This window comes from Hevea brasiliensis, chromosome 9, assembly GCF_030052815.1.
Source record: "Hevea brasiliensis isolate MT/VB/25A 57/8 chromosome 9, ASM3005281v1, whole genome shotgun sequence".
Classification (NCBI taxonomy): domain Eukaryota; kingdom Viridiplantae; phylum Streptophyta; class Magnoliopsida; order Malpighiales; family Euphorbiaceae; genus Hevea; species Hevea brasiliensis.
The window spans coordinates 29,937,766-29,964,354 of record NC_079501.1 but is presented as its reverse complement, the minus strand read 5'-3'; the positions used below and the strand labels follow the sequence as shown (position 1 = coordinate 29,964,354).

Sequence of the window (26,589 nt, the reverse complement as noted above, 5' to 3'; positions counted from 1 at the left end):
CTAAAGGTATCCAACTGATCTTGTCAAGAGAGCCAAGATTCATTCTGTTTTGGACTGGCATCACTCAAATTTACACCATCGCACTGGTGCCTCATATCAGCTCCATAAGATTTTATTGTGTGTAACAAATATATGTTGCTATCAATTACCCTTTGTTGCATTAAACCGCTAGGAAGCAGCTTGTGTGCTCAGTTGATGATGAAGTGTTTAACAATATTTTAACTTATTTCTTGATGGTAAAATAGGCTTGATCTCAAGCTTCAAATCCAAGGCTGTGGAATGGTGACTATGCTTTGATTCGAGTCCATGTCCAGTTATTTAGCACATGCTCTACTTAGCACATTCTATACAGCATGGTTGTTTAGCAATAACCTAATCACGATCAAATTATTGATGTCCAGGAAATTATTATAATGCATGCATTGCAAACTTACTATTCTGTTATACATATCTGATTTTCAACATCCCGGTAAATATATATTGCATCTTGAAGTATATAGATAAATTGTTTTTTGCTTAATGATTGAAGAAGCTTCTTTATGGGTTCATCATCTTCTTCATAGTTTTTGTAGAGAAGTTTCTTGAACCATTTGTGTCATGACCCAAATTATGGGCTGGATCGGCACTAGGACTTGAGTCAGCATAAGGCCTCCAAAGCCCGTAGTAAGCCCAGCTAAACTCTAACCCATCAGTAAGCCCATATTGAGCCCAATTTCAAGAAATTAACCGGACAGAATCCGGCCATAAAATAGTTTATTTAACGGGGAGTTATTAACTCACCCGACCTGTAATCTCAATAAAAATACATTTGAGAAGCTCAACTCACGCATTAATCATCCATAATCTAAAATAAAATCAATGGGAGCTCAGCTCCCTCATCTATCATAAGTATCCAATCACATAATTATACATACCTAAAGTTTATAGATTACAATCCTAAATTGATAAATATTAAGTTCCAAACTAATGATATATTTTTACACATGCGGAGATTTAGAATTTTTATATTTAACAGTACAAAACATAAAAATAATAGCAAGTAGACTTGTGAAGAATGACAGTAGGTTAATTAGGTTAATCACATGGAAAAGGCTCTCCTGTAAACTGGAAAAATAGTGAACAGGAGTGAGCATTCGACTCAAAAAGTAAATATTTATTTTACATACAATTTCTATAACTATCTAGTTCTAATACATCCTTAGAAATGAAATGTATCATCTTCATACAAGTCATACAAATCATATTAAGTCACATTAAAGATAATATGGAGTATTCACGCACCCGTTTCAAATCCATACTCACACATACATATATAGGGAGCTGATTCCCCTACTCAGCTCTCTTAATCTAAGGCCTGCCAGCGAGATCAACTCAAATAGGACTTTCACTTAATAATCCATATGCGGGGGTCAGCGAGATCAACTCAAAGCTGTACTCACCCTGACTTCCTCAAAAAGGACCTAGCCCCAAGCGATACTAGCTCAAGTCGATTTGCTTGTCCTACCCATATCCATCACACCACACCACACATACACTGACACACACACATACACAACTCCAGATTATCAAAACACAGTAACTAAAGTAGTATTCATCACATACAAATGCAATACTGGGTATGCCTAATATTTAACTACATATATATATCTATAACTGATGCATGAGCATGCCAAAAGTATAATAATATTAAAATTGTAAATAAAATAAATATCTACTCACAGAGAGGATAACCCAACTACAGCTAGTCCGACTGGATAGAAGAAGATTAGTTGGCACCATTCACCTATACATATACATTGACCTCTATCAATTAACTGACAAAATTAACTAATTAATTTAATCTATGAAAGCAAGAATAAATCCTAAGGTATTGCCAAAATTTCAATAGAGTTTTCCTTATAAGTAGACATAACCCCTGCATGAAAATTTAATAAAATGCAGCACACAAGGCCTCAGGCCCATAATAACATCATATGGCCCTCCTGGGCCCCCCAAACCAGACAATACTCAAGTGACTATACAAAATAATTATTTAAACATTCATGGTGTTACATTCTTCCCCCCTTACAGAAAATTCATCCTCAAATTTTGCACAAGGCAAAATAATAATAAAGAACTACATATTAAACAAATACGGGTACTTGCTATGCATACCCCGCTTTGACTCCCAAGTGCATTTCTCTACAGATTGACTTTCATAGAACTTTAACTATAGGGATCTACTTTGTTCGAGACTACCTCAGCTGATAGTCCACTATAGCTACTAGCTGCTCCTTAAAAGTTAAATTCTCATCTAACTCCACTGTGTCTAGTTGCAGCACATGAGAAGGGTCGAGAACATACTTCCTAAGCATAGAAATGTGGAATACTGGGTGGATATGAGAAGGGCTTAATGGCAACTCTAACCAATAAGCAACTACTCCCACTCTGTTTGTGATCTCAAAAGGTTCTGTGTAATAGGGTGCCAATTTGCTTTTCTTTTCAAATCTCATAACTCCTTTCACAGGAGAGACCTTTAAGAACACATAATCACTCATTATAAATTATACATCTTTTATCCTTGGATCTGCATAACTCTTATGTCTACTAAAAGCTATCTTTAAACGTTATTTGATCAAAAGAACCATCTCTAAAGTGTACTGCACTAAGACTAAGTCATGTACTCTCGCCTCTCCAACTTGTATCCAACACAGAGGGGACCTACACTTCTTGCCATATAGTGCCTCATAAGGTACCATTCCAATACTAGAATGATAACTGTTATTGTACGCAAACTCCACTACTGGGAACTTATCATCCACTAACCTCTAAAATTTAGGACACACATGCAAAGTATGTCTTCCAATGTCTAAATGGTTCTTTAAGACTACCTATCTATCTAAGGGTGGAAGGTTTTACTAAAGTTTAACTGTATGCTAAGTGCCTCCTGTAGCTTCCTCCAGAGCCGAGAAGTGAACTCGGGCCCCCTGTCAGATATTATGGATGCAAGAACTTAATGTAATCTAACTATTTCATGAATATAGAGCCTGGTGTATTGGACAATAGAATAGGTGGTCCGCATAGGTAAGAAGTGAGCCAACTTAGTTAAACAATCCACAATTACCCATATAGAATCATGTCCTTGTGTGGTATAAGGCAACCCAATCACGAAGTCCATAGTAATCATTTCCTACAACTTCTCTGACAGTCTCTGATATTCAAACTTCACCTCCTGACAAGTCAAGCACTTGGATACAAAATCTACTATGTCTCTCTTCATGCCATTCCACTAGTACCTTTCTTTCACATCATGATACATCTTGGTGGATTCTGAGTGAACACTGTAGGGTATGTAGTGTGCCTCTTGTATGATCTCATTCCTGAGATTGTCCACATCTAGCACACATATCCTGGAGCCTTGTATAAGGGCATCATCTACATCAAATCCAAATTCATAATTTTTCCCCTGTCATACTCTTTCTATAATCCGCATCAATTGTGGGTTTCTGTGCTAAGAAACCCTAATCCTGTCCCGTAGATCCGGCCTTTACTCTAAAATGTGCCAAAAGTACACCCAAATCTATTATGGCTAAGATCAAACCTTGATCCATCAACTCATGCAACTCTCAAATCAATGATCTCCTTTCCGCTGATATAAGTGTCAAGCTACCAGAAGATTTCCTGCTTAAGGCATCTGCCACTATATTCGCCTTATCAGGGTGGTACTGGATGGTACAGTCATAATCTTTCAGAAGCTCCATCCATCTCCTCTATCTTAAATTTAAGTCTCTCTGTACTTTAAGCTTTTATGGTCAGTGTATATCTCACACACCTCACCATGCAGATAGTGTCTCTAGATCTTTAATGCAAAAACTATAACTGCTATCTCCAGATCATGAGTAGGGTAGTTCTGCTCGTACCTCTTTAATTGCCTTGAAGCAGCCACTACTTTACCGTGCTATATTAAAACACACCCCAACCCAACTCTGGAAGTATCATAATACACTGTATACCCTTTTCCACTCATCGGCAAGGTCAACACTGAAGCTGTAGTTAAACATTCCTTAAGCTTTTGAAAGTTCTCCTCACACTCGTCTGACTAGATAAACGGGACATTCTTTCGAGTCAATCGGGTTTGAGGAGTTACTATTCTGGAAAAATTCTGCACAAAATGCCTGTAATGGCCTACTATGCTTAGAAAACTCCATACCTCAGTGATTATGGTATACCTAAGCTAATCAGTTACTACTTTGATTGTCTTGGGATCCACCTGAATACCTTCACTAGAGGCCACATGTCCTAATAATAAAATACTCTCTAGCTAGAACTCACACTTTAAAAATTTAGTATACAGCTGATGCTCCTTCAAAGTCTGTATAGATGATTGATAACACTTTACTTGTATCTGCCCTTGCTGTAGCAATCTAAATACCATCCAATTGTCAAACATTCTTTACACCATTTATCGACATCAGAAAGTGAACTGGGTCTCTCTCCTGACTTGAAAAAAGTTTAAGTATTCTCAAGCCACCCAGTTAACACCACTTATCATATCCTACTCCTTTTCTGAAAAAGGAGTTTCTTGACTTCTGCTTGAGACTTTTTACTATATGACTTACTTCCTGACACACTGGCACTTGAATCAAGGCTCCACCGCTCCGTTAACCTGCCAATTTACCATAACTCATTCTAAACATCCCTTAGTGTTCCTCTCATACCATTCCTTTTGTCTTTCCTCACCTTATGCCTTTTCCTTTGAAGATATTCATTCCATCAATGTTAACTTTAACCTTTTTATTGATTCTTAATTCTAGCTTGATTTGCTAATTCCATTACTTCCAAAATTCTAACTCTGTGATTGGTTTCCACTGGCACATACAACTTATAATATCATACTATAGCACTAGCCTGCAACTCATATTATTCCTCTTATACCATTCCTTTTGCCTTTCCTCACCTTATGCCTTTTCCTTTGAAGATATTCATTCCATTAATGTTAACTTTAACCTTTTTATTGATTCTTAATTCTAGCTTCATTTGCTAATTCCATTACTTCCAAAATTCTAACTCTGTGATTGGTTTCCACTGGCACATACAACATATAATATCATATTATAGCACAAGCCTACAACTCATATTATGGAACTTAAGCAATCCACCATGGATGATTCTTCCTATATCTCCTTCCTCACATGTCCATTAAAATATTTTCGTTATATACTATTCTTTATAGGAAATTGCCCTTCATGGTTAGATGGGTATCCTTGAACCTATAGGTCCCACTTATACTAACATGGCAGTGAAAAATGTGTGTTGTACAACAATCCCAGACAAGATATGTCACGTATTCATTCTCCTTGATATAACCACATCTCTTGATCCTTTTTCATTCTTGACATTATATATGCACTTGCCATCATGTTTGCCTCAGGAGGCTGTGTACGTACTAATGCCCATCAAATTCTCAATTGATTGGTCACCTTGACATAGCCTCCCTTATTAACACCATTTCCTAGAATCAAAATATGAGCTAATTTGAAAAGAAGGAGAGATCTTCTCTTACAATTTATAATACACTAGTGTTTAATAAACAATATTTAGCTCATACCTCTTAGTCTCCCTTTTCAATTCCATCATTTTTTTGTAATTATTGTGCTTTGTTACAAGATATTAGTTGTATCTACCCTTTGTTGTATTGTTGTCCTACTTGATATACTATCTTAGAATTTACAATTTCCTTTTTACTCTCCATTTATCCTTCAAAATTATAATTATTTGTCCAATGCTCCTTATACTTGGTTATATTCTGGAAGATAAAGTACTGATAAATTCTTTCAGATATACTCCAATTTTACCAACAATCTGTAACATCCTCACTTTAGCTAATCCGTGCAGTCTACTATTCTGGTGAGCAATGTTGGTCTGGGCAGCTAGAATTTTTGAAATTATAAATAGACTAGAGTGAGGAGTTATAAAAAAACTAAATAATGCTCATAAAAATCAAGAAAAATTTTAAGAAACGAAATACACTAAGGTTAAACGAGCCGAAACTCCAGTGATGAGTAACCCGAAAGGGAAGTGACGGTGAAGGCCGTTAGCAACCCTAAACCCGGGGGAAAAATTATAAAATAATTTTTGAGACTCCAAAGAAGGGTCATTGAGGTTCTTATGGCATTAGAATGCCAAGAAAATGCTTAGAAAAATTTTTTTATCGGTACACACAATTTTGGCTCGTTAAGCCAAACGGAGGGCATTTTGGTCATTTCGTCTTCAGAGATGATTTTTGACCAACTTGTCCATTTATGTAAATAATTTATATGATATAAAATGTGAATAAATATTGTTAAAAATTTAATTGAAATTAAATTGATAAGAAAAGGATAGAAAAATGAAAGAAATTGGAATTTTGACATCATAATGATGTCATTAAAATTCTCCCACCCAATCAAATGTTGACACATGGCACTAAATGTTTAAAAAGACTTATTGGGCAGAAAAATGAAGAAAAAAATCAAAAGCTTCTCAACCCTTCTTCCTTGCCGTTTCACTCTCCCTCCATGGCCACCATTATCAAGCTTTTTAAAGCTTGATTTCCATAGTTTTTACCCAACTAAACCCTATGTTCCCAACACAAATTCTTGTTCTTACATCTTGGTGAGTTTTTTGGGAGCAAAAAGAAAAGAAAAAGAGGAACCCTAGCAAGTTGGAATTTCACTCCATTAGAGGTTTATGACCTAACCTTGATTTTCTCTTTAAATTCATGTTAAAGGACTATGAATGAGTGCAAATTACAAAGAAATTTATTAAATACCATGTGTATGCCCATCCCATATTTTAGGCAGCCTTGGTTGGAGTAAGATTGTGATGATTTTTATGGAACTAAAATGGTAGTATGGCTGCCCTTAATATGAATCTCTTAAGTGGAGTAATGATATGTAAGGTATAATGCATGGTTTGAGATAGTTGAGTTAGGGTTTTGTATGAAAATGAGACTTTGATCACGTGATGATGAAAGTAGGTTTTAATGGTCAATTATTGACCATTTGGCTATGTGTGAATAAAAAATGAAGTGGTTTGTGTAGTGAGAATTGAGTTTGGTGTGGCTGCCCTTGGTAACCTGCAAGACTGGGCATGAGTCCAGCAGGTTTGGGTAGCAATAACTGGAATTGTAGAGGTTCAATTGGTGTAAAGCCTTGGAAATGAAACTAGACACATAATGACACAACTTTGGTGAAGAAACCATGCCCAGAAAACTAAATCAAGTTGACCTAAAGATTGCCCTAATCTGGGTGACCTGCATTCTGCCTGGGCAAAATGACCAAATGAACAGTATTTAGTCATTTAGCCATAACTCAGTGTAGAAAGGTCTAATTGACCTGAAATGTTACCAACAATAAGTGAGATATAGACCTACAACTTTCATGAAGAAACCTAACCCAAATTATGACCACAACATATTCAAAAAGTGACTTACAATCACTACTCAAATTACTATAGATTTGGTCAGTCCAGAAATTCTGGAAAAATTATAATCCGGCCAATTGTGGTTTATGGGCCATAACTTGAGCCACAAAACTCCAAATGGAGTGATTCAAAAAAGAAAATGTAACTAGACAAAATAAGGAATAACTTTCATGTTGATCATTTTACCAAATTCCCACTGTAAAAATGACTAATGGAACAGTAAACACAAAGCTTGAAAACTAAAAATTTTGAACAATTAACATTAAGCTTAGAAATGGTGTTGGTAACCAATACCAATAATTTTAGAATGCAAAATATGGTATGTTGGGAGAATTAAAACCAATGTACCTATTGTCCATGTAAAAGTCAACATTTTGTTGACTAATGAATTGAATAGTAACACCAAAACTTGAATTTCAAGAATTGTGAAACTTAAAAGTGTAATATGCTCTAGTATACCTAGCAAGATTAGTTTGGATAAGTTGGCATGCCAATAGGGTTCCGTTAGCAGTACTGCATATGGCTTCAGGCCATTATGTATTTTATGTCCTCACGTGCCATTCTGTGATAAAATAGCCTTTGGCTATGTTGATTGAGATATTATACTTGGGTTTTATTCCTGATAATTATTACAGCTTATTAGCTGTTCTGTTACACACTGGGAGACACAATATGACCGATGGTGTGATGGTCTGAGGTACTTAGTACCCAAAGTGCGGTTACTCGCTTATCCATCGATCGACTAGTATGGGTTACTCGGACAATGATAATAAATTTTACCAAATTTTAATTGAATAATACTGCAATAAATATCAGAAATTTAGTCTACCAAAAATGTGAACATACATTCTGCATATTTACTTTATTTTAGTTATTTTATTTTATATTGTCACCACTAAGCAGAATTGCTTAGCGGCCGCTTTGCCACGCTGCAGTCTTGAGACATCGGGGAGTCCAAAGGGCCTCATACTGAGGTGAGCCTTGGATCTGCGCCCGGAGCCCAGAGTCACCTCACATTGCAGTGCATTTGGTAGGACATTAGGCCACTTTTGATATTTTGATATTTTGTATTTTGTAAACTTCTGTAATATATATTATAAATTCATGTAATTTGGCTTTTGATGTAATTATCTATGAACTATGTTCAGTAATAAATAATGTGAGCATTTCTCATTGAGTTGACTGTAACATGAATTGAATTAAATTTTGAGATACTAAAGTCAATTGAGAAATTGCTGAGAATATATTGGTGGTTGACTGAGAATGATGTGATGATGTTATTAGAAGTGTTTTTTATAGATTCAGAAGAACTGTTTTTCCAATTTACAGCCGGCACTCTGCCGAATTTTCTATAAAATTTACGAAAAAATTTAGATTAATCAAAAATTGTAAATAAATAAGTAAAAAGGGTAAATTGAATTGAAATATGATTTGGTGCTCCGACACACTGTGTGGCATATCTTGCTCGGCTACACTGTAGACGGGTAAAGGGTGTCACACAATCACTCCTCTAATCCATGTGCTTCTCAATATCTTATAATTACATCTATACCTATCTTGTCCTATCTTGACTTTTACTAGCATTCTGTTACATATTATCATACTATTATTCATGTTTTCTCACATAATTATCCTGTTGGTCACACCGAAAATATTTGTTTAACTCCAATTACAGACTCTAGGTCTCACCATCCTAAATTATAATGTTAAACCTCTGTGCCATTATCTCTCATTTCTTTCTCCCATCAGGCATATTCGAATCCATTAGGCTGAGTTTTATTCAACTTAGTACTTACTAACTTCACTTCTTTATCTGCTAAGATTGTTTGGGTTGTCGTTGCACACCCTTGGGTTACTATCTACTTTGGTTACCTACCTCACCTAGCTTCCCTCATACCATTAACACTCAAAAGGTCCTTGTCCCATTGCCTCTTATTCTACCTTGGGGATAGAAAATAGATAAAATTTATTCTAAATCCTTCAACTCTAAGCTTCATGTTCTAGCTCCTAACACTGTATCAACTATGACCTGCTCTAAACTCTGCACTTCTAGGTCCTATACCGTGACAAACTTCCTCCTTAATGTCATCCTTTTCTAAGCTCTCTATCCTTATTATTTTGTTTATCTTGTTAACTTTCCTAGAACTGCACTTTGCCTCCTCTATATCTTGACTCTACTCTTCCTAATCTTAGCTATTCAGTTTGCTCTTTACTTCATCTCTTTTATCTTACCCAAAATAGAACCTTAATTACTTTATTCCCTAGTTCCATTCTTCTTCTTAGCCTAACAGCTATGCTAGATAACTGTACTTTTCAGTGTCTCTGCTAGGTCATCTTCACCTTTGTACTACTCAGAATTAATTTTTCGACCACTCTGATTAGCACTTCCACTGCCATTCAAATTTCTCTCCTATTATATCTGAAACCAACTATCCAAATTTTCATTTCTATAATTTCTTTTATCTACTGACATTTTATGACTTATTCTCGTTGATTTGCAGTAATTGTCCTTTCCTCTATTTAGCTACAAACCACCCTCTAATACCTCAAGGAGGGAATCTACAGGATCCCCTTTTTCCCTTACTACTCCAAAGCTCTGCATCCATCATGATCTGATCCTTATAATGACAATTGAACACTCCCTAGGGGGGGGGGGGGTACTTGAGCCACTATTTCCTATTACACTAAAATCCCATTTAGGACATCATTCCACAAATCATTATGTTACTGGTACTCTTTTGTCTCTCCTGAGAAGACATTACCATACTCTGTAGCATAACTAACTGCAAGAGAGGTATTACCTCTACTACATTACTATACAAGGTTATCTGCTCTCTTTTTATATTATAAACTTTCCTAGAATGTCACTTCGCAGGCTACGAAAATTATTCATAACCTCCAATCTTCTTTAGGGAGTAGAGTCGTACTAATGCTCCATTGTCACACAAAGGAGGTGCTCTCTTCATTAAACTTTAGGCAATACGTCCACTGTAACACCAATACTACCAACGATCTCATATCGGAGACTAGATGATCCCACTAAGTAGTTGTTATCATTACACTGGAACCATACTAATAACCTCTAGTCTCGTGCCACTTATGCTATAATTCTGCGCTCAAGTTAGGATAACTGAGTCACTGTCTCTAGTTATCAATCAACTGCAACCTTTAATATCCTATCTCAAGGGTCCTAAACCTTAACTAAGAGTTTCCAACTCTTCTGTAAAAATAGAACTCTGTTTTGGCATAACTGTACCAAAACGGAGACTATCAGTAAATACCCTCATCCTGGAGCACCACAGGGAAGCACGCAACTCTACACAATAATCTCATGTTGGTACTATAATCTGAGCTTACAGCACAAATATCGAGAACATTATATAGTTACTACAGTACATCCTAATAAACTAGGTTCCCTAATCTCTTATCTCTATTGAATCCACTAATATCGTAAACTTATTATGACTGGGCTATCCATTAATGACTACCAGTAGTGGTACCCTCACTCCCATATATAGCAATTATACTGCCAAAATTCATCTTTATGTCCTCGTGCCTTGCATTAGATAAGCATGCCAATTAGCCCTATATTGAAAAAAACATAATTTTTTGGAGTATGTATCCCCATGGCAGATCTCAACACGTCTGCTAACACTAGTTCACATCACCATGTACTCCATAGAAATCGAGACACTAAACTGAAGTACTCTTATACTACCCAAGGAATAAAGCAGAATCTAGAAACAAGGAATTACAAAAAAAGACAAAACAGGATCCTATACTCCACATGTGACCTCCTAATAAGACTCCTTCTACACTCCCAATTATACTCTTTTCCATTAATCTAAAGCCTAGGCTTTGATACCAATATTGTTATGACCCAAATTATGGGTCGGACCGACACTAAGACTTGAGTCAGCACAAGGCCCCCAAAGCCCGTAGTAAGCCTAGCTAAACTCTAGCCCATCAGTAAGCCCATATTGAGCCCAATTTTAAAAAATCAACCGGACAGAATCCGGCCATAAAATGGACTATCCAACAGGGAGTTATTAACTCACCCGACCTGTAATCTCAATAAAAGTACATTTAGGGAGCTCAGCTCACCCATAAATCATCCATAATCCAAAATAAAATCAATGGGAGCTCAGCTTCCTCATCCATCATAAGTATCTAATCACGCAATTACACATACCTAAAGTTTATAGATTACAATCCTAAATTGATAAATATTATAGTCCCAAACTAAATGATATGTTTCTACACATGAGGAGATCTAGAATTTTTATATTTGACAATACAAAACATAAAAATAATAGCAAGTAGACCTGTGAAGAATAAAAGCAGGTTAATCACAAGGAAAAAGCTCTCTTGTAACCTGGAAAAATAGTGAACAGGAGTGAGTGTTTAACTCGGAGAGTAAATATTTATTTTTCATACAATTTTTATAACTATCTACTTCTAATGCATCCTTAGAAATGAAATGTATCATCTTCTTACAAGTCATACAAATCATATTAAGTCACATTAAAGATAATCTGGACTACTCACACACCCATGTCGAATCCATACTCACACATACATATATGGGGAGCTGATTTCCCTACTCAACTCTCTTAATCCAAAGCCTGCAAGCGAGATCAACTTGAGTGGAACTTTTGCTTAATAATTCATATGCAGGGGTCAGTGAGATCAACTCAAAGCCGTACTCACCCCAACTTCCTCAAAAAGGACTGGGCCCCAAGCGAGACTAGCTCAAGTCGATTTTTCCGTCCTACCCATATCCATCACACCACACCACACACACGCCGACGCACACACACACACACACAACTCTAGATTATCAAAACACAACAACTAAAGCAGTATTCATCACATACAAATGCAATACGGGGCATGCCTAATATTTAACTACATATATATATCTATAACTGATGCATGAGCATGCCAGAAGTATAATAATATTAAAATTATAAATAAAATAAATATCTACTCACAGAGAGGATGACCCAACTATAGCTAATCCGACTGGATAAAAGAAAATTGGTCGGCACCGTTCACCTAAATATATACATTGACCTCTATCAATTAACTGACATAATTAACTAATTAATTTAATCTATAAAAGTAAAAATAAATCCTAAGGTATTGCCGAAATTTCAATAGAATTTCCCTTGTAAGTAGATCTAACCCCCTACATGAAAATTCAACAAAACGCAGCACACAAGACTTCACGCCCACAATAGCAACATCATACGATCCTTCATGAGCCCGCCAAACCGGATAATATTCAGGTGACTATACAAAATAATTATTTAAACATTTAGGGTGTTACAGTTTGATAAAGAATAACATATCCATTTGCTTCAAAATGCAGAGCATCGGGATGTTGTAAATTAGATACTTAAAATTACCAATGAGAGCACGGCCTTGACTAAATTTATATTTGAGGTAAATTATAATTTAGCCTTTTTTATTTCTATTTTTAAAAGTTAAAGGATTTATTATCTCCAAAATATTAAAAAAGCTTATTTGATCTTTTCTTTTTTTAATTTGAAAGATTTATTTGATCTTTTTAAAAAAATTAAAGGATTTAATTAGATCTCAAAATACTTTAAAAATTTATGTAACTACTTGATATAATTTAAAGGGTCTAAATAAGTTTTTTGCCTTTATTATTTATGTCATAATTATGATAAAAACAAGCATCATGAATACTATACAAGCATTAATCTAAAAGTTTATCATATATATCATAATTATAATAATATGAGTATTATGAATATGATACAAAGTTTATCATATATGCTCTAATTTTAGCAGTATGAGTATGTAAATGTAACTATTTTTTTATCAAATTAACTTACAACTTAAAATATTGAATTCAATTTAATAATTTCATTAAAATTTTAATAAACTTATTAATTTATGCATCTTTATAATAAATTTCCTTTTATTTTTATTAATTTCTGTATCTATACAATTGAGATATATATATATATATATATATAAAGGAAAGGAATTAGACACTGATCAATTTCTAATTTTAGTTTTAAATTTAATAAATTAAATAGATAATAATTTAAATTTAAAATCGAAAACAATCGATTTTTAAATATAACTAAAGAAATTAGAAACAAACTAAAATTGATTTCTAATTTAACCTTAAAATAATGAAATAAATAATAGATTAATTCCAAAATAGAAAACAATGAGTTTCTAAATATAATTAAATGAATTATAAACCGACCAAAATCAATTTCTAATATGAATATCATAAAATGAAACTAATTTTTGAGACTTTAAATTAGAAACGAAACATAATTTTGTTTTAGAATTCAGTTTGTAATTAGTTTCTAAAAAATACTAAATTTGCTGCCAAATTTTAGCATGTATTTTAAATACGGATGAGATTCCGTTTCTAATTTCGGTTTCAAATTTATTGTTAATCAATTTCTAATATATTTGACTCATCCTACTTGATTAACCGTTTTAAATTACAAACATACATGAATCAATTCTTAAATTTGATTTTTGTTGTACCATTTTCTTATGAGATCTCACTCTATATATATATATATATATATATATATATATATATATATATATATATATATATCTCTCTTTGATAAATTTCTCTCTTCCTAACAAATCTCCTTCTCTCCATACTAAATCTATCTTCCTTACAATTTTCTCTCCATACTAAATCTATCTTCGTTACAATTTGCAATTATTGAATTTATGTTAATAATTATTTAAAGTTTTAATAAAATTTATTAATTTTAATATCTTTTATTTCTTATGATTTATAATAAAATAATTTATTTAGTTTTTTTAATAAATTTCTCTCCATAATAAACCTCTCTCTATATACCTATCTATTTGGCAGATCCCTCTCTCTCTACTCCCCCCTATTCTCTCCCTAGGAATGACAACGGCGTAAGGATTGTTGCTCCTATACCCACCCCATTGGAGATTGGAGTTGAGATGGGGACAAGTTTTCCCACGGGGACTTTCTTTTTTTCTTTTTATTTTGTTTTTTTCATTTTAATTTGCTATTATATAATATATATATATATATATATATATATATATTTATTTATTAAAAATAAAATATAAGTTAGAAATATAAGTTTTAAACATAATTTTAATAATAAATTTATATTTTTTTGTTAAAATTATAATATTTAAATATATAAATACATAGTAATAATATATTATTTTACAGGACAAGTTATAGGGATTCAAGGCTGGAGAAGGCCTTCCCATCTCCATTTCACACAATGTTGGAGTTGAAGCAAGATTAGAGAAAATTGATCCAGTTTGGGAACTTTTGTCTTCCTTGTCTCTCCCTAACAACTCTTTTTCTCTCTTTATATATCTCTCTCTTTCCTTGACAAATCTCCTTACGTTTCTTTTTGATAAATATCTTCATTTATTTGATAAATCTCCTTCTGTGAATGATGATAAATCTCTCTCTCTCTCTCTCATAAATCTACTTCCCTTTATGGATAAATCTCTTTGTTGCTCTCTAATAAATCTCTCTATCTCATTCTCTCTTTGATAAACCTATCTTTGTAACTTTTATACATCTCTCTGATAAATATCTCTTAAACTATTTATTAATTCTCTCCCCCTATATTTAATAAATCTCCTTCCTTTTCTTCTCACCTATCTGATAAATTTATCTTTCTATATGTTAAATCTCTCTTTCTCTATTATAAGTTTCTCATAAATCCATTTCTCTTTTTGATAAATCTCCCTCTATCTTTCTTTGATAAATTTCTCTCTATCCCTTTTAATTATTTAAAAATTTTCTAAATATAATATTTTTTTATTTAAAAATGTTCACTCTCTTTTACAAGTACTTTTATTTTTATTTTTTTATTCATTTAGGGTACACTCACTTCATATTTTAATTTTTATGCATATTTTTTCTTATAATTCATTTGATTATTAAACACTTCAGCATATGAATAGAAAATTTAAATCATTATTTTTATTTATCTCTTTTATATTTTACAATGCATACTTATTTTTTTATTTTGCAATAATTTTAATTTTATTTCAGAGTTTTCCTGGAGAAAATGATCAAGTCACAGTTAACGATTATAAATATAATTTTTTAATTATTTTAAATTATATAATAAAAATTAAATTTTAATTCTTAAAATGATGTAGTTAAAAAATATATTCGTTTCTTTTATTTTTCTCTTTTTCGTTTTGCTCTGGCTTTTCTCTCTTTCGTGTGCAGTGAAATAAAAGAATATTGGAAGTAAGAGTGAAAGACAAAAAAATAAAAATTACTAAAAAAGAGCTAGAGTGAGAGAAGACATGGCAGAAAAAGAGAACTTTAGCATTTAATTAGTTGACAAGTCCATGTGAACGATTAATTAGTAAGTTAATAAATAAATTAGTATTTATTTTTATTTATCATTTTTTAAATTTATTTTATTTAAAATTATTTATTATTTTAAAAATATTAAAGTGTATTAATTAAGTTTTTTTTATAATTCATTTTATCATCACTTAATTATGTGAAAGAAAAAAGTAATTTAATTAAATTAAAAAAATTATTATAATTTATATTATTTAATTATTTTTTTAATTACAATAAAAAAATATTAAACGATAACAGACGGAAATAGTAGCTCATTGCTTACGTTAAATTGATGAATAGTTTTTATTTTTACATGCGGCGTTGTTGGAAGGCCCAATTTTCAATTCACTTAGGCCCATTTTGAAACCTTACAAAGCAATTGAGAGACCAAAAACCGTAGTGCTCTCAATCCAATACAAAGTAGATAAGCTTTTATAATAGCTTACAACAAGTCAGACAATAGAAATCAACTCTAACGATTGATAGCTAATTGGCTATCCGCCTGCTAGCGAGAGAGAGAGAGAGAGAGAGAGAGAGAGAGGGAGGAGATGATGAAGCTGAAAGTATATGCAGATCGAATGTCCCAGCCTTCACGGGCAGTTATCATCTTTTGCAAGTGATTTTCATTTTCTATTGATTCCGTTTAAAATGGTTTCTGGTTGCAAATTTAAAGGCGGATTCTGGTTTTTCTGTATATTTCATTTGGATATTTATATATACAGGGTAAACGGGATAGACTTTGAGGAGGTCAGAATAGATGTAAGCAAGCGCCAGCAGTTATCTCCTGAATTCAAAGGTTTCTCCTTTCTTCCTTGTTCTTGTTTAATTTTTTTCCCGTTTATTTTTTGGTTTAATTTAAATACTGTCCCAGTTATTTTTGCATTAGCACTGTCGTTGTTGACTGCTTGACATGATGAAGAACACAAGTCACTTCCACTATTAATTTTGAATTATAGAATGCTCTTTTATTTGGAGAAAAAAAAATAATAAAAAAATAAAAAAAATAAAAAAAATAAAAAAACACAAGGGGGGGAGAGATTAAAGCGACAGCAAAACTGTTTTCAAATGAAGTCCTCTTCATTTCTATATAAGCATTGTTAAGGAATCATGTCATCCCTCTAATATGGAGTGGAGGTATTAGTGTCATTAAAGAAATGGAGATGAGCTGAACCCTTCAGGGTTCCGCTTTGTGCTTCCTTTTCTTGGTTGAAAACTAATCTTGCATTCCAAAAGAAATTGCTCTAACTCGGTGTCAATTGTAGTCATGACATGAAGAAATTTAAAGTAGGATTTGCCTTTTTACCATGCTCAAAGAAATTCTGTGTTGTGATTTCAGAAATAAACCCTATGGGAAAAGTGCCAGCTATAGTTGATGGACGATTCAAGCTGTTTGAAAGGTGCTTAAAAGTGTCGTCTTTCTGAGTTCTGAAACTATATTGTCCTTGTTTCCCACTTAACAATTCCACTTGGTGCTTTCTCTCTCTCTCTCTCTCTCTCTCTCTCTCTCTCTCTCTCTCTCTTTTTCTTTTTGGTTGCAGCCATGCAATCCTTATCTATCTTGCTTGTGTGTTTCCTGGAGTTGCTGATCATTGGTAAGTATAGATGCTTACCTGTTGCAATTGAATTTCTGGTTATGTATTTATGTGGCATGAACAGCTTAAAATATGTGAAATGCCTCAGCTGGAAACAGGATGAAATATTATTCATATGAATACGATGTCTAGTGTACTCTGTTGGCCTTAGTCCCCAGAAGATATTTAAGCAAGGAGCACAGCTTAGCATCAATAAGGTCACCCAGCTAAATTCTTGATCCATTATCTTTTGTTTCTCTAAGAAATGGCAACCTCAGTTGTATAGCCTGCCTCTTTGTTCTAAAACTGATGGTTCTGATAAATCAGATGCCTCTAGATAATCTCAGTTTATTGCACACGCTTGTTTTCATGTAGTGTTGGACCTGTTGGTGACTGTCATTTGTGTATACTTTTGATTGAACCTTTACTCTGATATCTTTTTATGCCTGTTTTATATGCTGCAGCTTAATTCCTAACAATTTCCTGTTCACATTTTAAGGTATCCGGCTGATCTTTTCAAGAGAGTTAAGATTCAATCAGTGTTGGATTGGCACCACTCTAATTTACGCCGGGGAGCAGGTGCTTCATAGTTAATTTGATCTTTAGCATTTGTTGGGAACATATAATAGTATTTTTTAATTTTTAGGTTTTATAACATGCTTGTAACTCAGAAATATGCACAAATAAGCTGGTATCAGTGCATGGATTCTGATTACATGCTTTTGCCCCTGGCTTGCATTTTGAAGATTTTATTTGTCTTTCCTGTTTGTGTAAGCTAGGAGCTGAGAGTATATTTGCAGAAATTAACCTCTAACTTGTGTATTACTGTACTTTCTTTTCTCCCTTGTTTTTGCATTTTGAATATTTTATTTGTCTTTCATCGGGGTAAGGTTGTAAGCTAGGAGTTGAGAGTATATTTGCAGAAATTAACCACTAACTTGTGTATTGGTGCATTTTGTTTTTGCCTCTGACTTGCATTTTGAAGATTTGTTTCTGTCCTTTGTGTATAAGCTAGGAGCTGAGAGTATATTTGCAGAAATTAACTGCCAATTTGTGTTAGGTCACCTATCAAAAAGTATGTCACAGTAATTGCAGATGTTGCAGCTAGTTTGCATGATGAATCATTTCATTTCTAAGTATTTTTTTCAGGAGAATCCTTTTACTCTGCTGCCAATTATATTAATGACCTTGTGGATGCTCTTTTATTATTTTGCCCTTACAATCAAAAAATCCTACTTTCCTTGTTTCCCTCACAACTTCTCTGGACAAGAATCTGTATTAAGTCATTTAAAATCTTATTGTTGGTACTTCTTTTGGTTTTTCTGTCCCTAATCCAATAGATTTTTTTTTGGTGGTGGTTGCTTTTTTTTTTTTTTTTTTTGGTTGGGGTGGTGTTGTTGCTGTTTGGGGGGTTTACGCTTACTAATTGGCTGGTGCTGCATCTTTAGCTACATATGTTTTCAATACTACACTGGCACCTGCATCTGGCCTACCTCTGAATCCACAAGCTGCTGCTGAAGCTGAGAAAGTTCTCTCTTCATCCCTGTCAAAGATAGAATCCTTTTGGCTCAAGGGAAGTGGACGATTTTTGCTAGGTGGCAATCAACCAACTATAGCAGATCTAAGCCTTGTCTGTGAAATAATGCAACTGGAGGTATGCAGATAAAATCCAGTATTCTTTTTTTATTTTTTATTTAAATTCTGTTTAGACCTTGCTCACACACCTCTGCAACTGTGAAAACCCTTATCCTCCATTTTCCAAACACACAAAATGAGGCATGCTCACTCCCACCAGAACAGCAGAGTAATATATGTAACAAAATATGGCAGTATAATGTCTTCCTGGAAGCTTTCTGACCCCAACTTTCTGAACTGCATCAGGCTTTTACATTGATTTTCTGATGAATGTTTAGATTTTTTAAATTTGAAAGTCTCTGCTATGTTTCTATAATGTGAGATCAAAGCAGAGTAAGCCTTTTTCCTCCAGTTCATGTGTTTCTTTAATGTGAGGTCAAAGCTAGAGAACAGTTGGTCCTCCTGATAGAGTATCTGTTATCAACATGTTCCAGCTCTCTCTTGAAAGTCTTTCTAAGATTACCATTAGAGCACTTTGTGTGCTGCTTTTGATTATATGGCAGTTGGCTAGGTATTCACTGTTCTGTTTCCAACACTTATCATATGTCATTGTAAAGTGTGGGTCTCTGTTTCTAAATTTGCCTCAGCTCAAAAGTCATTTGAATTACTAAGTGGAAGAAGTTCCTAAGCAAATATATAGTATGAGCTCATTTTAAAATTTACTTTTGGATTTAGGTTTTGGATGAATATGATCGCAGTCGAATAATTGCTCCATATAAGAAAGTTCAGCAATGGATTGAGGACACAAGACAGGCAACAAGGCCTCACTTTGATGAAGTGCATAAAATCCTATTTAAAGCCAAAGCAAGACTGCAAAAGCAGCGGTCAGTGGGGGAAAACATTGAGACTCAATCAAGCTTCAAAACAACATTGACCTCAAAGATGTAAAAATTGTTTGACGTTTATGTTTGCCCAAATAAGTGTATGAAGTATTTCTGGGTTTGTCTTGTATGGGCTCAAGCCCAGAATACCCAATGAATTAGGACACAATGTTACTCACGGTTGCAATAAATAGACATGCTAGTTATAAATTATAGCAATTTTCTTCAACTAGTTCTATTGTGAAACTTTGAAGTCTAAGAAGCTGTTTTCTGCGTGTATGCCGAACTGACCGTCTCTTGTATGACTGCAGGTTCTTCATGATTTATGTTTTTCTCTCTAGCTTTGGCTGCGATTTCTTAGACCTTTAATGTTTTTCTTTTAACAAGAAATAGAATTCCATTGAAACATGGAAAGATTACATGATACGGCAAGAAATTACAAATGAAAGCAGAAATTAAGTTCATAAGAAACAGATCAAGTAATTCAAATTCCAAACCACTCATCCAAATCAGTAAATATTGCTTATTCAGTCTTTCATCAACATTAATCTACAGATGATCATATACCACTTAACATAAAACTCAGTCAATATCATTTTCTTGGCTCTGTTTTCATTTAGATAGGTAGCACAATGCTTCAATTTTATTTTCTGTTCAGAGGAATTGAGTTGAAAGCCATGGCTTATTGGTCAACTCTTATTCCGTTAATCTCAAGGTTTTCCAGTTTCTTGGGCCTTTTGTAGTTCTTCAACAAATAGGGAGACAAGACCAACCCGAGTGAAGAGCATGTAGCTATCGTTCCAGCAATCCATGGCTGCAAGATAAATCCAAGTAGGAAAGGGGCAGCAGTAGCCATTGAAATGCCAAGGAAGTTATGAACACAAGCAAATAGGAGATTAAGATGATTAAGAGAAATTGTCTTTCTGGAAAGGTCTATGGCGGTAACGACATCCTCCAAGTTGTCCTTTGTGAGATCAATATCAGCTGCCTCCATTGCGATGCCGGTGCGTGCTCCAACTGCTATTCCAACATCTGCTGCTACAAGTGCAAGTGAATTGCTTCTACTACCATCAACCATTGCCACCACATGTCCTTGTTCCTAAGAATGGGAGAGAAGAAAGTTAGAAAGTATTGTCACAACTTAAAAGATCTTATAGTAATGAGGTGAACATGTACCTGTAGCTTCTCCACTTCCTTTACTTTCTGCTGAAGCGTGGCTTCTACGATAACAGTTTCAATCTGAACTTGTCTGCCAATGGAATTGGCAGTTCCCCACTTGTCAGCTGTCGCCATGATAGTCCTAACTTTCATAGATCTGAGAATGGAAATGACTTCGCGTGCACCTGGTTTCATTGGATCAGATATGGCTACAACTCCAGTTAGTTCAGAGTCTATGGATACTAAAACTCCAGTTTGACCCTTCCTTTCAATTTCTGCGAGCTTTTCTTAGCGTCATCCGGGATTGAAATGTTGTGTTCAATCATCAAGCTCTTGTTTCCCACGAGTATTTGCTTGCTCTGGACAATAGCTTTCAACCCGCGGCCAGCAATTAAGTCAAAATCATGAGCTTCAGGCAAGAGAAAGTTATCTTTGTCTTCCCCGCATTCCTTGGCGTGCTCTATAATGGCCTTGGCTAAAGGGTGCCTACTATTTGCCTGATATGGATTCATAAAGACAACATTTCAACTGTCATCGTAGGGTATGTGAAATTCTATTTCTGAGCTATATAAAATCGCCTAAAGAGTTGATGTAGAGACAAACTTGCTTTATTAGTGAGTTAATTTGTATGTGGAATAGTAGCATACCTCAACTGCAGCAACAAGTAGGAAAAATTCTTTAGGTTTCATATTTTTCAGAAGTGTTATGTCAACAACCACTGGCTTTCCAACGGTAAGAGTTCTCTTGTTGAAAACAATGCAATCCACCTGCAACAACAATGACCAGGCAAAATGTTTGAGTTCAAAGAGCCTTGTTAACAAACAGGCCAAATTAGAAGCAATTGAAATTTATTGACAACATCAAATTGGTGAGAATTGGCATGATAAGGAAAAAAATTAAACCAAAAGATGAATTTCCTTGCTAACCTTATGTGCCCATTCTAATGCTCGGTCATTTTTTATTAGAACACCCCTGGATGCGCCAACCTGGGCGGCAACCATGGCAGCAATTTCAGTTGCTAGGGGAAGAGAACACGGCGAAGCTATTGCCATAACAGATATCCAAACTAGGGCTGCAAGATGAGACCTATCCATGGAATGCGGTAACCAAGATTTTGGGTAGGCATGGAACTTTCCAGCTAAAAACCAGGCAAGCCAAAATAAAAAAGAAACAATAATACCCTGTAAAAAAAAAAAAGGGACAATCATAGATTAGCGAAGACTGCCTTGCATACGAAACTTGTAAATGAATTTAACAGCTTATGAAATGTTGAATTTGCACCTACCAAAATGAGAAAGAATTTGGAAATAGTTTTAGCAAATTCCTTCACAGGACCTTCCGCCTTCTGATCAGACTGAACAAGATGAGCGATCTGTGAGAGAACACTGTCTGATCCAAAACTTCTCCCCTTAAAATACACAACTCCATTCTCATTCGCATGGCTCTTCTCCCATTTAGCTTTTGCACCAGGAATTAGTCTAATGACATCAGTTAACCCTAACCTACTATCAATTTCTTCTTTGACAGTCAAATTTTCTTTATGAACCAAAGTCAATAATGTTATCGTTTCCTTTGCCAATCCCTTGTGCTTGGTGATGACTTGAGATCTCTTCCTCCTAACGAATGCATCTAGATACGTCCCAAGAAGATTGAAGGCCATAAACATTAAGCTAGTCCCAAAGAAGTCCACTCCTTGAACATCCGAAGAAAAAGCAGTCCTCAAAACTGAATAGACTGAACAAAAGTAGATTATATTCGCTTTTAGGGCAGTAAACACATCCATATCAACAGAACAACAATTCAGTGTCTTGTTGGGTGCTGTATAGAATTGCCAAAGGATGATAAGCTGCATAAGCAGCATCGGAGTGGATAGCACCCACCTGATAATTGCCCCTACTGTCAGCATATTGACTACTTTGATGTCCAAATAATGCTTAATTGCAGGGACATTAATGGAAAGCATGGATGCTAAAAATAAAATAAATGCAAGAAACAAAAACCACAAAAGCAGAAAGTACTGCAAATGCTCAGTTTCCTCCTGTCTACGACTTTCTCTTCCTCTTCTCCCTTCAGCAAATATCATGGCCTTGAAATTCCCAGCTTCAGTTGATTCGGTCACTATGATAAAACTTCTAGGTGCAGGGGAATCTGGTTCGCAAGAAACAGAAATTCTGTTCAGTTCAGGGTCTACACAAATGCTTTGAACACCTGGGACAGCTTGAAGACTATTTTTAATTGCTTTCAAAGAATTATCTGTGATTGCATCGTCCACTTTAAGCTCTATCTTGCTTGTGTCCTCATCAGTGCTGACAAGTATGACTTGAAATTCTCTATTTGCTGTGTCTTTCAAGAACTGAATGAAGTTTCTGATAGCTTTTGATTCTTCAGTTGCCAAGACCACTGGGGATGTTTGCACTTCTTTTACTGCTTGTAAAGGTTGTTCAATAACGGAAGAACAAGTGCAATGCTCTCCATTAATGCATATTTGGCAGACTCGAGTGGATTTGCCATTGCCCTCATCCTGGACTGAATTGGCCCTCCATCCGGCAACTTCACTTGTCTCAAGGATGGTGTCTTCCTGTCACATGTAAATTATTATACATTATTTCAGACAGAGCCATTTGTACCAAAGTGAAGCCAAGCTATCACAATATTATACTGAAGCATATTTAGGTCAGGTTAAAGAATATGGCTTCATATACTGTTAACACTTAACGTGCCCTTTGTTTCCAAAGTAATACTTTAATAGAGGAGAATTAAAAAGAGGGATAGAGATGAAAGAAGAAAGTGAAGATATAATTTTTTCTTTCCACCACATCCCAAACAAGATGTAAAATATTAAAATGTTTTTAGAATAAATATATCCTACAATTTTTATTGCTGCTAACAATTTACTCCAATCTCAACCTGGTAAAAGAAAAACTTATTCCAATGTGATTGATTTATAGCCTGTTTGAAAACTACAGATATGCAAGAATTCAATTCAGCCGATTCATTTATAACCTGTTATAAAACTAGAAATTTATAAAAATTCTATTCACTTGATTTTTTTTAATTCTCATATTTAAAAATTTAATCTCTTATTTAGAATATAAAATTTTACAAAAATTTTATTTAATTGATTTATTTTTTTTATTAATTTTCATATTTATAATGAAAATAATTAATTTTTTTTAACTTAAAAAAATATTATTTTTAAGAAAAAAAGGTAAATATAATTATGTGAGAATTTAATTAAATTTTTTTATTACAAATATTTTATTCCAAATGAAGCTGTAAGTTAAATAATTTAATTATTTTTACTTAAAAATTATTTAAAAAAATAAAAATTATGTCAAAAATAATATAATTGTGTGACAAATTATTTAAATTTTTTTTCTCGCAAATGATTTTTTTTTTTAAGTGTTATTAAAAGAATTTCAAAATCATCTATGAAAGTGTTACAATATTAAATTGTGGTTATCGAAAATAATTTCTGTCACAAAATGGGCCACTATTGTCTAATTATTTTTCAAACCGGTCACGGAATAAGTCAAAATCAAACTACATATATATATATATATATAATAAACATTGAAAGCGATATTTTATTTTATTGAACACTAATGGTATAAATATTAATTTCAAAATCATTTAAAATCAAAATAAAAAAGAAAAAAAAACCACCCCATCGGAAAGTCCTCCTTCATTGTTAGCGAAAAAAACAAAAAAAAAACTATAAATCCAGTTGACGCAATACGCAGCATACGCTTCCACGTCCACTCTCCCTCGCTCATTCTTCTTCGCCGCCTTCTTCTTCCGATGTAACCGTCGTTATGCCCCCATACGCTGCCGCTTCGGCTTGAGTTCGGAATTTCTTCATTAGCCGAGCCAAAATTCCATCGGCTATATTTAAAACTAGCCGCCGAGAGTCAATTTCTAATCGCACATAGTTGTTTCTAACATATTATTCCCTGTCAGATACTTTCATTGACTAATTAAACCCTTGCTTGGGGGAAAATTTTAAGGGATAGAAAAGAGATTGAAGAATGATAATGAACATTTTCTTTTCCCATGTTTGATTAGAAGCTAAAGAGAGGAAACTGAAATCTCCTGTCACCCATTTTCTCTCACTTTCTCATCTAAATATAATTGGAGTGATTTGGAAGCCCTAATTCCTCCTCCTCCTCCTCCTCTCTGGCCAAACTTACAGTGTCGATTTTAGTCCTTTCACTTCACTGTCTATGGACACCAAGTATTTTTCCTTACTCTTCTGTTCGATAATGTCATGCGAACCACAGCAATTCTTGCACTCCTCCTCCGCCTCTACACAAACTACGAATCTAGAAAACAATACTAAAAAACAAAAAAAAATATCAAAGATAAGTAGGAAGGATGAATCTCAATGAGAAACCTCATGATTTTAACTAAAAACAAGCAAACGGAAGGAATAGAGTGTGCCAGATAAACGTCACTCAATGCTTCATGATTAAGCTGACTCAAAATAGCACCAACTTTTGCAAATGAACAAGATTTTCCAGAAAAGACGAAGGGAAAAAAAAACACTTAGAAACAGAGAAGAAGATAGGGTTTATTAGGAACGCATAAGAGAGCATAAAAGGACGAAGAAAGCTATAAAATCCTTGTGTAGCCCAAGATGCATGAAGATTCATATAACACTGAAAGATGAATTCTTCATTTAAAATCACTTGCTAGCAAATACAACTTCTGAGCACACATTAACTTGCTAAACCGAAGAAAACCACTGGGACTATCTCTGCGCAGAGCTTTCACAACAAATATAGAAATTGTCAACCATATGTAAAAATAAACACCTTCAATAGTTCTTCCAGCACACAAGGACCCAGTGAAAAAGAAAAGGAAACGAAAAACGATGAAGTGAATTACCTTTGTAATCGGCGGCGAATAGAAAATAACTTGGTCACTTCCGCCAAGACCACTCCCATGGAAAGAAGACATTGCCTTGGTTGCCGACGATCAGTCCGTACTTGTTCTAACCAAAGGCTCAGTTCGTTTATAGGCCAAGTGGGCTATACTGTATATATAGAGAAGAAAAAACCATCCAGGGTACATATTTGATTTCTTTATTATAATTAATTGTGAAGAAAAAATGTTTACGTAAACAGGTAGTGTCCATGTTGCACCAACTTCTAAAAAGTTTGCGACCCAATTAACACGGCCAAGGGCTGATGCAGATGTGACGTGTGAGTGCGAGTTCTAGGTGTGAATGTAAGTGAGTTCACTCAATTTTTTTAAAAACAAATTATATATATATATATATATATATATATATATATATATATATATATATATATATATATATATATAAGGGTCAAACGCAGTATTATTAAACCTGGTCTAAAGTTCAATTGAGTGAAATGTATCAGTAATTCATATAGTGAGCCGCTAAAAATTAATTAAATATAATATTTATTAATATAAATAAATATAATTAATTAAACTTTAATTATTTAAAATAAAATTTTAATATTTATGAAATTATATTTAATAAATTTTAATACTGTTCTTTTTATATAAAAATATTCAAGTAATATAATGTATAAATATATGATTTTCTTTTTAA

General features: G+C 34.0%; 3 protein-coding genes across 3 annotated transcripts; 1 reads left to right on the top strand and 2 right to left on the bottom strand.

Annotated features, from left to right (window-relative positions):
- The first annotated feature begins 16,231 nt into the window (after positions 1-16,231).
- On the top strand, positions 16,232-20,076 carry LOC110660856 (glutathione S-transferase T1). Its single transcript, XM_021819293.2, has 7 exons — positions 16,232-16,436; positions 16,543-16,616; positions 17,157-17,217; positions 17,359-17,412; positions 17,891-17,970; positions 18,840-19,045; positions 19,702-20,076. The coding sequence occupies exons 1-7, from the start codon at positions 16,369-16,371 to the stop codon at positions 19,912-19,914; spliced, it is 756 nt and encodes a 251-aa protein (XP_021674985.2). The 5' UTR covers positions 16,232-16,368; the 3' UTR covers positions 19,915-20,076.
- A 453-nt stretch (positions 20,077-20,529) lies between these two features.
- On the bottom strand, positions 20,530-21,140 carry LOC131182869 (probable copper-transporting ATPase HMA5). The gene is made up of 2 exons (XM_058152214.1): positions 21,024-21,140; positions 20,530-20,946 (listed from the first exon to the last, which is right to left on the bottom strand). Exons 1-2 carry the CDS (start codon positions 21,138-21,140, stop codon positions 20,530-20,532), a joined length of 534 nt encoding a protein of 177 aa, XP_058008197.1.
- Positions 21,141-21,195: 55 nt separating this feature from the next.
- On the bottom strand, positions 21,196-25,964 carry LOC110660831 (probable copper-transporting ATPase HMA5). Its single transcript, XM_058152213.1, has 6 exons — positions 25,723-25,964; positions 25,219-25,327; positions 22,291-23,583; positions 21,932-22,186; positions 21,653-21,772; positions 21,196-21,502 (listed from the first exon to the last, which is right to left on the bottom strand). The coding sequence occupies exons 1-6, from the start codon at positions 25,962-25,964 to the stop codon at positions 21,248-21,250; spliced, it is 2,274 nt and encodes a 757-aa protein (XP_058008196.1). The 3' UTR covers positions 21,196-21,247.
- Between the last annotated feature and the right edge of the window lie 625 nt (positions 25,965-26,589).

Coding starts and splice junctions, on each gene's coding strand:
- LOC131182869 (XM_058152214.1), bottom strand. CDS start 21,140: ATGGCGACAGCTGACAAGTGGGGAACTGCCAATTCCATTGGCAGACAA. Junction 20,947..21,023: donor AGGAAGTGGAGAAGCTACAG/GTACATGTTCAC, acceptor TCCCATTCTTAG/GAACAAGGACATGTGGTGGC.
- LOC110660856 (XM_021819293.2), top strand. CDS start 16,369: ATGATGAAGCTGAAAGTATATGCAGATCGAATGTCCCAGCCTTCACGG. Junction 16,437..16,542: donor GCAGTTATCATCTTTTGCAA/GTGATTTTCATT, acceptor TTATATATACAG/GGTAAACGGGATAGACTTTG. Junction 17,218..17,358: donor CGATTCAAGCTGTTTGAAAG/GTGCTTAAAAGT, acceptor TTTTGGTTGCAG/CCATGCAATCCTTATCTATC.
- LOC110660831 (XM_058152213.1), bottom strand. CDS start 25,964: ATGTCTTCTTTCCATGGGAGTGGTCTTGGCGGAAGTGACCAAGTTATT. Junction 25,328..25,722: donor CTTCGGTTTAGCAAGTTAAT/GTGTGCTCAGAA, acceptor ATTGTTTTCTAG/ATTCGTAGTTTGTGTAGAGG. Junction 21,503..21,652: donor TACTTGTTGCTGCAGTTGAG/GTATGCTACTAT, acceptor AATCCATATCAG/GCAAATAGTAGGCACCCTTT.